This window comes from Zonotrichia leucophrys, chromosome 3 (assembly GCF_028769735.1).
Source record: "Zonotrichia leucophrys gambelii isolate GWCS_2022_RI chromosome 3, RI_Zleu_2.0, whole genome shotgun sequence".
Classification (NCBI taxonomy): domain Eukaryota; kingdom Metazoa; phylum Chordata; class Aves; order Passeriformes; family Passerellidae; genus Zonotrichia; species Zonotrichia leucophrys.
Window position 1 is genome coordinate 63,139,792 of NC_088172.1, and position 11,670 is coordinate 63,151,461.

Sequence of the window (11,670 nt, forward strand, 5' to 3'; positions counted from 1 at the left end):
ACCATGAGTAAATGTGCTGGTGGATTTTGGTGAGTTATGTTCCAAAGCTTTGGCAATTAGATTACCTCTAAGTTATTGTTCTTGACCAAAGCACACCTAAAAATGTACTTGCTATTCACCAAAACTGCCTGACTTCCCCTGGCTGTGCATGATCAGTACCTGACACTGCATCTCCCATTCCTACTTGCACTTTTCACACAACAACAGCTCCCTTGCCTCATTCCCTGCCCTGTTACCACTGTAGTTACTGTAGCTGAGGAAAGGCAGGGCACCATGGAGACATGATGGGAGCCAGCTTGCATAGCAAGACCTGTGTTAAAATGTCAATATTTTATCTAATGGCTTAACATGCTAGTTTCCCACCACGCAGCCCATCCCTCTGAGCTCTCTTCAGCACATTCCTCTTTGCTACTTGGTTACCTCATGCAGAAGTTAATCTTGGGAGACCACTGTAACATTAGATAAAGATCTCTACGGTATTTCAGGATTCCAAAGCCAATAAACACAGAAAATTGGCTTGTGTCATATACAGTTTTGTTCCAAGAAGGCTTATCTTTGCCATCTCATAAAATGTCAGAAGACCTGCAGTGGTGTGAGAGAGAACAGTCTTTGAGGGCACCTAACAGTGGTGACACAAATTTTCATGTGCAACAAGAGGCTGACCCTGTGTGTGTTCCTGCAAACAGAATGCGGAAGGACTGCCATGCAGCAGCTCACCACGAGAGAGGCAATGTTGAAGAGGTGGATAGTGCAGGGGGGTCTTCATCTAGCAACAATTCCACAGGGAATTCAAGCCAGAGCAGTAGCTCACAGCCCACCAGGGATGGAACCCCTCAGCTGCAAACTTCATCTCAAGACGTCCACCAGCGGGCAGGTATGTGCACAATTTACTTGCCTTTCTCTGGAGTCTTCTCCTGGGGGGGTCACATGGGCAGATGCCTTTGGGGAGTCCTCAAATCCAGTGGAAAAGTAATTTTAGAGAGTGCATTTTGTCTCTTCTAATGACCAAGAACATGTAGGAGATGGCTTCCCGATATTGTTCCAGGTATTTACTGGGAGAGTGTAAAACAAAAGTGATTCACCAAAGGTTCCACTGTCAAAGTCCATTATGGGTAATTTTTGGCCTAGCAGGTGCCACTAAGAATGCCAGAATGAGAAATGCAGATGGGAGCGAGTGTGCACACACCATTCAGGAAGCCTGTACCACGGTGAACCTCTGCTTATTGTTGGCTGGGAACAGCAGAAAGAAAGCATGCAAAAATCTTAATTAGCTTGGAAGGACCATGGCAATTTATTTGAGGAATTGGTTTAGCTGCACATCAGTGCATGTGGAGAACAAACAAATGGAAAATAGCTTCTTATGTCTATATAGCAGTTACCAAGAGAAAATTAAATGTTGCCAATCATTCTGTCAACTAACAGCTGAGCCCTTCTCAAATTATGGATTCAAAAGTGCTTCAGACATATTCGCAAGGTGGGCCTTTACATTGGAAATGTATGTTAAGTAATAAGGATAAGCAGTTTTTTGGACAGTCACAGAAGGTAGTGGTCAATGGTCTAGAGTCCTGATGGACATCAGTGACAAGTGGTGTCCTTCGGGGGTCCATACTGGGACCACTGTTATTTAATATCTTCATTAATGACATAGACAAAGGGATCCAGTGCACCCTCATCAAATTTGCAGATGACACTGAGTGGTGCAGTTGACACGGCTGAAGGGTGGGATGCCATTCACAGGGACCTGCACAAGCTCAAGAAGTGGGCCCAGGGGAATCTGCTGCAGTTTAACAGTGCAAGGGGCTGCACTTGGGTCAGGGGAATCCCCGGTATCAACACAGGCTGGGGATGAACAGATGGAGAGCAGCCCTGTGGGAAGGACCTGGGGATTGGGGTGGGTGAGAGGCTGGACATGACCCAGCCATGGAACCAAACGTGTCCCAGGCTGCATCCAAAGCAGTGTGGGCAGCAGGGCCAGGGAGGGAATCCTGCCCCTCTGCTCTGCTCTGGTGAGACCCCACCTGGAACCCTGCATCCAGCTCTGGAGTGCCCAGCACAGGAAGGACATAAACTCATTGGAGCAGGTCCAGGGAAGGGACACTAAGATGATTATGTGTGAGGAAAGGCAAAGAGAACTGGGTTTGTACACCCCACCTTGGGGTGACCTAATTGTGACTTTCCAGTACCTGAAGGGAGTTCACAAGATGGGAAGTGACTTTTTACAAGAACATGGAGTGAACAAGGGGGAATGGCTTCAAACTGAAAGAGGTTTAGGTGTTTAATTGGATATTAGGAAAAAAATCTGTACTGTGAGGGCAGTGAGGCACTGGATCACGTTGCCCAGAGAAATTGTGGATGCCCCATTCCTGCAAGTATGCAAGGCTGGGTTAGATGGGGCTTTGAGCAACCTAATTAGTAACAGGTGTCCTTGTCCACAGCCGGGAGGCTGGAACGAGACAAGCTCTAAGGTCCCTTCCAACCCAAACCATTCTAGGATTCTAAGTTTGCCAGTGGGTGACTGTGAGATCTACCACTGTGGGATCAGGACTTGTAATGTAAACCAAATCATCTCTACATTTCAACAAGTTTGTAGCATTATTGTATAAATTAAAGCAGAGAACTTGAGGGGTTTGACACTTGTTTGTTTCCTGTTAGATCTTTTGATCTATCATTAAAGATAATGGGCAGGACTGGAATAAATTTTGCCCTGAATATAAATCACATTGCAAGAATAAAATAACTGCAGCTTTTAATTGTGTCTTGTGTTAGAGGAATCCCCATGTGCCTACTCATAACTTGACACAACAGTAATCAGAGTAGCGAGCTTAATTGTGATATAATGATCCTGAGCATACCATACAATAAAGTAAGTTAATTGTGAGTTGTTTAAAAGAACATATTGATTGGATGCCCAGAAAAACATAATCAATAGACAAAGTCACTCTTAGATAAGAAAAGCAACCTGGCTTTTTTAAGACATGCACAACAAATCCAAGGAAATGGTAGCAAATGGAAATCCATATTCACTCCCCAGATACTGTAGAGAATGAAAAAAGAAGAATTTTTGCCTAGGACCATTAGGGACAAAAAGAGGAAAGTGAGCTTGTGGCTGTTTATTTTTAAGGAGTATTTAGAAGCAACAGAAATCCTAGCACTGGTCTTGATCTGTCACTGTATAGAAAGGCAGAGTTGCCAATATGCAGTATGTAGAAATGAGAAAATAAATGTCTGATTTATCTGGGGAAAAAACACAGATAATATATTTCTATGATCTGATCATGAAACAGTTCCTTCCCTCCTAACAGCTACAAACATGAAAGAGTGGCTATCAAAGGTATATGCTTAATTGAGCAAAGTCAAATGACTCATTCAAGAAGGATTTTAAGAGGGCTGCTTAAAAAACAAGCTCTGTTCAATCTTCAGTAAGTATCAGGACATCAAGGCAATACCGCAGCACCAGAAAAGAACTTATCTATACTGGTTAAAAATCATAAATCATAATATTGTTGTCCTGCCACACACAGTCCCAGTGCCCTAATTTAAGGACATTTTTAGTTTGGAAGCACTTCAAAGAAGAGCCAAAACATGACCAAAGTTCTGGGAAATACGTCCTGTATTGGAAGATACAATGCTTTCCAGCAATTGGTATTGTAGGAGATGCCTTGATTGTAGTCTGTAAGTGTTTACCTGGGCAACAAAAGGTGACCAAAGACCATTGGTCTCAGGAGACTTGGATGTAACAAAACTAAACAAATTCAGATTTGAAATCAAGAACACATTTTTAATATTAAGAGAGTGAATAAATAGTGAAACGAGAGACTAAGGGTTAATGTGAATTCTCCATGACTGGAGATGCAGGATGCATTTTTAAAAATGACAGTAACAATTAATAAAACTACACAGGAATTAATTCTGGGAAATCCTATGGCCCATGCTATATAGGACAGCAGACTAGATAATCACAGCAATGCCTTCTAAATTCATAATCTGTGCATCAAGTGCATTTAACTTCTTTATATTTCGTACTGTGTTTTGCAGCCTGGTACCACTGAGTCTGCAAAATTGCAAAATGCAAAGCCCTATATAAAAGTGCAGCCAAAATCAGGAGCACTGGAAACATGTGGGGTTCTCTCCCAAAGTTTCCTTATTTCATGATGCAGTTTATAGACCAGCCTTTGTTTTTCAGAGTGTTTTCAGGGACAGAGTTTTTTAGGTGTAGATGTGGGTGGTCTCCTGCCCAATGCTCCAACCACTGCATTTGGGATGAATATAGAATACTTTTGGACAGGGGTCAGCTTCCCGATTTATATCACAGATGTTTGGCCACGTTAGCCACAGTAACACACCGCAGCCCCTCTGTTCTTAAATCCAGTCCTTTCTTTTTATTTAAGAAAGGCAACCTCTTGAAATAACCATCAGATGTAGAAACCAAAGCACTTGAGCAAACCCCAGGGTTTGAAGAGCCTGAATCCCTGCGGAGGCCAAACGCGCGCGCAGCCGCGGACACGGCGGCCAGGCCGGTGCCCCTCACTGCACGTGAAGGACAGAGGGCACCGGCACAGCAGTGCAGGGGCCATGGAATCACAGAATATCCTGAGGTGGAGGGGATATTCTGTGGATATTCTACAAGGACCATCGAAGTCTGACTCCTAGCTCTGCAAGGACCACCCTAAGAATCACATCCTGTGCCTGAGAGTGTTGTCCAGGAGCTTCCAAGAGCCATTTCTGTCCCATCATTCTCCAGCAGAGATATTGGGGCTCTTATTACTTAGGAAAAAATTTTTTTATTGTTTGGAATATAAAAGTACAGCTAAAGATACATTGTAAATGAGGTGTGAAAGTGTCCAACACTTGCCAAACCAACTGGGTTTTAGTGAGCTCCAGTTAGGTTGTAGCCCAGCTCTGCTCAACTGACTCTGTGCCAAGTTACCTAAATTCTCTTTGCTTCAGCATTTGAAAAATGGGGATAATGATGCCAGCCTCTGAAAAGCACGTCTGTGGATGTAAAACATCATGTTTCAGCCATATGATGTAAATGGCTTGGATATGAAATTCTGCATTGCTGCAAGCTGCGTGACTTCAGCAGTCATGTTTTTAGACGATAGTGTGAGATTTATATTCCTTTATGCCAGCAAAATTTCAGTATTTGGAGGAGTTCAGGTATTGGGGAAAACCAAAGCAAAAAGAAAAAAAAAATTACCAACAGCCTGGGAATGCCTGCCAGAAAAACTTGTTTCTGTGTTGATGGCTCTCAACAGATTTCCTGGCATCAACTCCCCACCCTACAGCTACAGCTAGGAAATCAAAATGCCAGCTTGTGTTAATGTTTGGAGTTTCCTGGAGAGCAAAAAAAACCAAGCAGGCACTTTTGTGACTGGATGTTTGCTGTGTGTGCCTGGGTTAGAGCCTGTCTACAGAAACAGTGAACTCTGCTGGGGCCTGTGGCACGCACCAACCCATGGCAGAATGCCTGAGGAGTACAAGCTGGCCTCTGGTGGGTTCACTGGCCACCAGATTTTATATTTGATTTTTCATTCTATGGCTATTCAAATAGACAAGCGTAAGAAATACAGAAATTGTTTGCTTGAATGACAGAAGGTGTTGGTATAAATGTTAAATATGGGTATGTATTTGTATAGGAAGGATTTGTCTAGGCATGTCAGAATAGCTATCTAATCTACTTCCTGTATCCAGTGGTGGCTGCATAGAGATGCTTCCCAGAAAGGGACAAGAGTCTTATGTGGGTCACATTCAGACCTCTGATAGTGTATCCTACCTAAAAGCATTCACATCTTTTCATGTGTGTGGTGTATTGTAAATGTCTCTCTTGAAACTCAGAGTTTACTGTTAGTCTTAAAAACTGTCTTGTGGCTTGAATGCTGTATTCTTCCACTTGGCTGAATTTTCAAATTTTCTCTCCCTGTATGCAGGAATAATTCTTTTAAATGTGCCATTGTTTTAACATAGAGGTTTTTTGTTTTATTGTTGCATTTAATTACACCAAGCCAATATAAGGTGGATATTCAACATTCCATTAGTGTGGTTGTCAGAGGGGAGCAGAGTTACAGCAACACTATGCTCAGTCATTCACTGGGCTGATTAAACTGTATGTAGCAGAACAGCTGTGAGCCTGTAATTAGAGTTCTTTGCTTGGGGTCTCTTCTCATTTCCCTGTCTTTTGACTCAGTACACAACCTTTAGAGCTATTTTGACCAAAACTTAGAACACCTGTAGTGGAAAACACAGAAAGATTCATAGGTATAGGGGTTTGTTACTTTTGCTGTTCTTGGAGCTCTTATGCTAATAAAACCAGTGGTAATATGCCAACAGTAATATGTACACATGGGACACTGTCAATGGCATGGAGTTCATCAGAATGCCACTTACTTAAATATATTAATCTTTCTTTTGAAGGCAGGAGAAAACCCAGGAGTCAGTCTGTCCAGGCACACACTGCTTTAAACCAAAGGCCCCCTGCTTCAAGTCACTCTGGACCAATTGCAGAAAGCCGGCAGCCTTTCATCCAGACGTCTACATCTGCCCACGAAATTGCCCAAAGGCTTTCTAGTAGTCAGCTATCATTCCACAACTCTGCAACATCTGTGTTTTCTCAGTCCCCTGCTGTTCCTGTTGCTGGCCAGCTGACTGTGCAGGACCGAGCTGCAGCAATGCTCAGGTCCAGCCTGGCCTCCTCCACCAGCTCAACTCTGAGCCTGCTGTTTGGCAAGAGAAGTTTTTCGAGTGCTTTGGTGATTTCTGGGCTCTCGGCTGCGGACGGAGGCAACACGAGCGACACGCAGTCCTCCAGCAGCATGAACATTGCCATGGGGCCGTCTGCCAGAGCAGCGAGCCAGGCAGCTCGGGTAAGGCTGAAGCTAAAACAGCACTACTGAGTGGGAGTCCTGCTCTGCTCACCTGTCTGCTTCTTAACTGTCCTCTTTCTTCCTTCTCAGTGGTCAGAGAACAGGTTTTTTCAAACCAGTGTTGGGATTCTGGTATTTCTGGGGGATTTTGCTGCATCACAATGAGACTGTACAGTATTAGTGTGTCTGTGAGATTGTTTGTGAGTAACTGATAGGGGGGCTGTTGTGCATACACCCGAAATTGCAAACTGGGGCAAAGTTGCTTTTCCTTTCACTCAAAACAGGGACTTACATCTCCAGTTTCTGCAGCCCAGGTGATGAGTACCATCACAGCAGACTAAACAGCTCCTTCCTTGCCTGCTTTAAGTCTTATACAGTGATGCCTTGACAGACTGACCTAGAAGAGAGACTAGACAGAGCTAAAACAATAAAGTAGGTATTTATTAAAAGGCCTTAAAGGATACACCTTGGCCAGTACAAGAGCCTGGCCAGGGCTACACTAAGATGGACCCAAAATGGATGACTGGTCACAAGTTTCACACTTTTATAAGTTTTTGGTCCATTTGCCTATTGGGGTAGTTGTCCAGTTACAGCCTTGGGTTATGAAGCCCCATCCTCCCTGTCTGCTCTCTTCAGTTCCCCACTTCTTGGGCCTGAGGCTTGTAAGAGTTGTCCTTGGTCTCAAGCTGGAAAAGGATTGTTTTGTCTACCTACCCTGTGAAGAGAACTTACTAGCACTTAATATGAAGCTCAGAGCTACACTCCTAGGCAGCACAGAATCTCAAAAACAGGAAAGCTAAAACTTAAGGCATCAGCAGGACTTAAAATTATTTTATATGTCAGGAAAGGAATGGTTTCTCCTGAATAGTGCACTTGTTCTGTCCCTCCCTCTGACCAGAAATTCAATCTAAGACCTGAAACCTTGTTGCTGAAAGTTAGTCAAAGGAATCCTGTATGAAATATTTACCAAAGGAAACCGGTATGCCCTGTGATTACAAAAAACTTCCAGCCTTCTTCCCAATATACTCACAGCTTTATTCCTATCTTCCATGAAAAATTCAATTCATGTTGTAGTTAATCTTTTATTGTTTAAGTGTATTTATTCAACTTTGGTTGCTATCCATTGCTGCCTTGAATTTTGAAAATTGACCTCAGCACCAGAGAGCAGAAACATGAGAAGATGGACTAGAAATAAAGGGTGACTGCAATTAGACAACATAATTAGGCAGACTTTTGCATTTGGCCTATCAAAACAGAAAGCAGACTGGTGACAGGAGGTGTCTGCGATGTAAGTCCCAAGCACTTTTCTGTTACTATGCTCCTGAACTGTGTATAACTTCCCTGGTTTCCAAAGAGTTCTCCAAACTTCAAGTGTGAAAAGCCCCTTGGCCTGAGTGTATTTTGCTCACAAAAATACCATGTGTGGTAGAGTTTCGCATGAACTTCAACAGGAGTCAGCTGAATGTTACTCACCTGGGTCCAATCCTGCTTTGTTACAGTAATAAGTATTACTATTTCTACACATACAGCTGAATATATCCAATGAGAAGGCACAATTCCAACTCTCAGGAGTTACGGCCTAATTTGCAAGAAGTCAGCCAGTCTGTGATACTGAGTACTAATGGTAGGATTCACCTTGTCAAACTTTAGGCTATCTAAAATTTGGGCATGATGTCTCAGTAGGTTGTTGTTGAGGCTTCTGTTTTCAGTGAAGAGGCCTCCATCCCCTTCATCCTTGGAGCTATTAGGAGGAAATTCTCCCCTGGGAGACTTGTATCTCTCTGCCAACCATTGGTAGCCTAAATGACACAGCAAGACCACATGGTGAAATTTAGATGAGGTGAATCCTGGCCAAAGTGCTCAGAGTCCAGGTGCCCGTTTGATTGAAAGCAGTAAAGAGGAAGCATTTCATTTCACACAGCAAAGTTCTGGAATGCTTTTATCCTAATGGACTCCTTACAGTGGGGCAGCACTGTGCTTAACGTTTGCAGACTGATAATTGCATTCCAGTTTTGATGAAAAGGTTTCTTTGTAAGTTGGATTTGAAATTCGGTGTATAAAGCAAGCTCCAGAGCAACCCGATTTAACAACTTAGAAGTCAGCCCTGCTTGAAGCAGCAGTTTGGACTGGATGACCTCCAGAAGTCCTTTTCAATCCAAATTCTTTTACAGTTCTCTATACATGTACATCTGTGGTACTAAACCTCCAGCTCCTGGTCTGCTTTTCCTTCCAAATTTATGCGTTACACAAAGTGTGACAAGTACCTCTTCAGAACTCCCTTGTGAATAATGCATGTTAAGAATCCCATGGAGTTTCACAGAATGACATCCCTACGTCAATTTTTAAAGTTTTTTCACCCATCACTTCAAAAAATAGCTGAAGTGTTACTTAGAAATTTCCTAAACTAGTTGACTTTTTCTTTCTTACTTTCCAGCAAGCCACAGAGACCTGTGAAGCAGCAGATACTACAGAGCCAAGAGCCCAGCGGGAGGCGGGTCCGGCCCAGGCGCTGTTCCTGAGTCGGAACGTGGAGTGCAGGAGGGCCAGCCAAGAAGATATGGCCCTGGAAGACACGGCTTCCCAGCAGAGCCTGTCTGAGGAGCAGTGAGGAGCCTTCCTGGCACAGGGGCCACGCGCTTCTTAGCATTAAATACAGTTAGGTCAGGAACTGCACATGGGTTTAGGTTCTTTCCAATGTAATAGCAACCTTCAAATGTTTATTTTTCTAACTTCCACACAAGAATATTACAGGGCAGATGTTCTTCCGCTAATGGCCTTGGCATGGGTAGGGTTGGAAAATATCCTAAAAAACACACAGTGCCACTTCATCTCAGGTTCTTGTAAATCCTAGAACAATGAATACAACCTGTTTAACGTTCCTTCCCCTGGGATGGTTAGAATCACAAACGAATACAGTAGGAAATAATACAACTCAGTGAAAAGCACACAAAAGACATCTCTTTCCTGCCATAACTAAACAGCTGATTGCATGCAAACTAATTGAAATTTGGTATATAACATATAGCAAGAGGCAACTAAGAGCAGAAGCAATGAATACATAAAAGGACAGTACAGTGTCCTGTAACATTAGAGCTAAATCTGATTTTTTTTTCCAACAGCAAATCTCATTTTTCTTTGATGTGTTATGCAGGTGCTAATGCTGAATAGCAACACAGCATCTCAGACTGATATACTGCATGCAGCCATACTGAAATACTGTGTGAACGAGCCACGCTACACCAATTAACAAAAGTGTAAGATGAGAAAGTATCCAGTGCATGGAAAGTCTTCAGAGCATATGGTGCACCTTATTTGCAAAGCAGCTTTGCATAAATTAGGTATTATCTCGTGCTCCTGTTTGGTTTACAGCAGTGTTTCTCAAATTCTAAGCAACAGTACCCTTAGGAGTCGCAAAAGGGCCATGGGGAATCCTCCTCAAGGACAGCAAAGTGCAAAGCAGGCTGTAATTACTGTCTGGAAGTGTTTGCGTTGGGAAGGGAACAGCTAAATACTCTTAATTGCTGGACACAGCTCACTGTCCATAAACACTTGTAGCCAGTAATTACAAAGCCTTCTGATTTCCCTCCCCCAGAGAAAACTGAGCTGCTGCCAATAAAGACAGATGATACAAAAAGGGAGGCCATGCCTTCACATGGTTTGAGAAACACCAATTTACAGGAATGCATGACTCCTTTGAAACCCAAAAGGCTACAACAAATCCTTCCTCTACTACAGAGTCTAAACAAACACGCGTGTGTTTTTTTCAATTAAAAAAAATTGCAGCTATCAGTGTCTTGCTGTTCCTCTTTACTGTTAACTGCCATAGAGTGTTTCTAAATCTCAACACAATGATGTGCAGCCAGGCTGTCTTGTCCCAATTAACAAGATTTAACAAGAGATGCTGTAGCTAAGTCTCATTACTGTTAGGCAATACTCAGTTGCATTCTGAGCTTCCTACTGTGCCACTCTTCAGATCTGAGCAGTAGAACTAAGTAAGACTGAGTGAAAATAAAATGATCCAAGTAATGTTTTGTGCGGCAGCTGTTTCTGGGTCTTTTGTTTGCAATTGTTCTCACTTGCTTTCTGCCTTACAAGATTAAGAAACCCATTCTTTTTTACTTCACTTCAGATCTTGATGAGTTGATTAATAAAGCTTAGCACAATCTAGGAAAATTCTGCTCATGTTCACAAACACTAAAGCAGAGTATTCATATACAGCCCTCTAGACACATGGTCATCAGTGCAGTTCAGGCCCTACTAATGTCTCCACTAACATCCAGGTGAGATGTGGAAGAGGAAATTGAATTCAGCTGCTCCCTTCTGACCAATTGTGGCTGATGATGACTTGTCCCACCACACTGTTCATGAAGTGCTTAATTACAAATGAAGGATGGAGGTTATAGAGGTAGACTCCTACTAACAGCCACCAGTCCCAGTTCTGCTTTGGGGGCTTTTGCATGGCAGTCCATAGGATAAAACATCACTGCCTTGTCTTCCTGCATGGAAGCAGGGCAAACAGGTGGCTCTGGAAAGCATCAAGAACTTTCCCATATTCACCTAGCATCACTTAGGCCTCCAGTTTTCACATCTTTAAGTCTGAATCAATTTCCATCAAAAATAAGTAATTCTAGTAGTCCCAATCAACCTAAATTATTCTGTGCATCCAACTCAAGTGTAATAAACCAGACTGGGGAATGACTGCACAAATTCTTCAGCAGCAACCACTGTACTTGCTTAGCATGGACTGAGGCCCAGTGACAGCGCCTTCACCCAGCACCACATCTTCTGCAAGACTCCACCATCTCCACAG

At 43.1% G+C, this 11,670-nt stretch overlaps 1 protein-coding gene across 3 annotated transcripts in view; it reads left to right on the forward strand.

Annotated features, from left to right (window-relative positions):
• The window catches only part of PCNX2 (pecanex 2), a 151,605-nt gene extending 140,959 nt beyond the window's left edge, over nucleotides 1-10,646 (forward strand). For all 3 annotated transcript variants that reach the window (XM_064708512.1, XM_064708513.1, XM_064708514.1), the window contains exons 32-34: nucleotides 687-874; nucleotides 6,412-6,860; nucleotides 9,295-10,646. In XM_064708512.1, coding sequence (XP_064564582.1) covers nucleotides 687-874; nucleotides 6,412-6,860; nucleotides 9,295-9,468 — 811 coding nt within the window. In that variant the 3' untranslated portion in view covers nucleotides 9,469-10,646. The remainder of the gene's footprint in view (nucleotides 1-686; nucleotides 875-6,411; nucleotides 6,861-9,294) is intronic.
• Nucleotides 10,647-11,670: the final 1,024 nt, after the last annotated feature.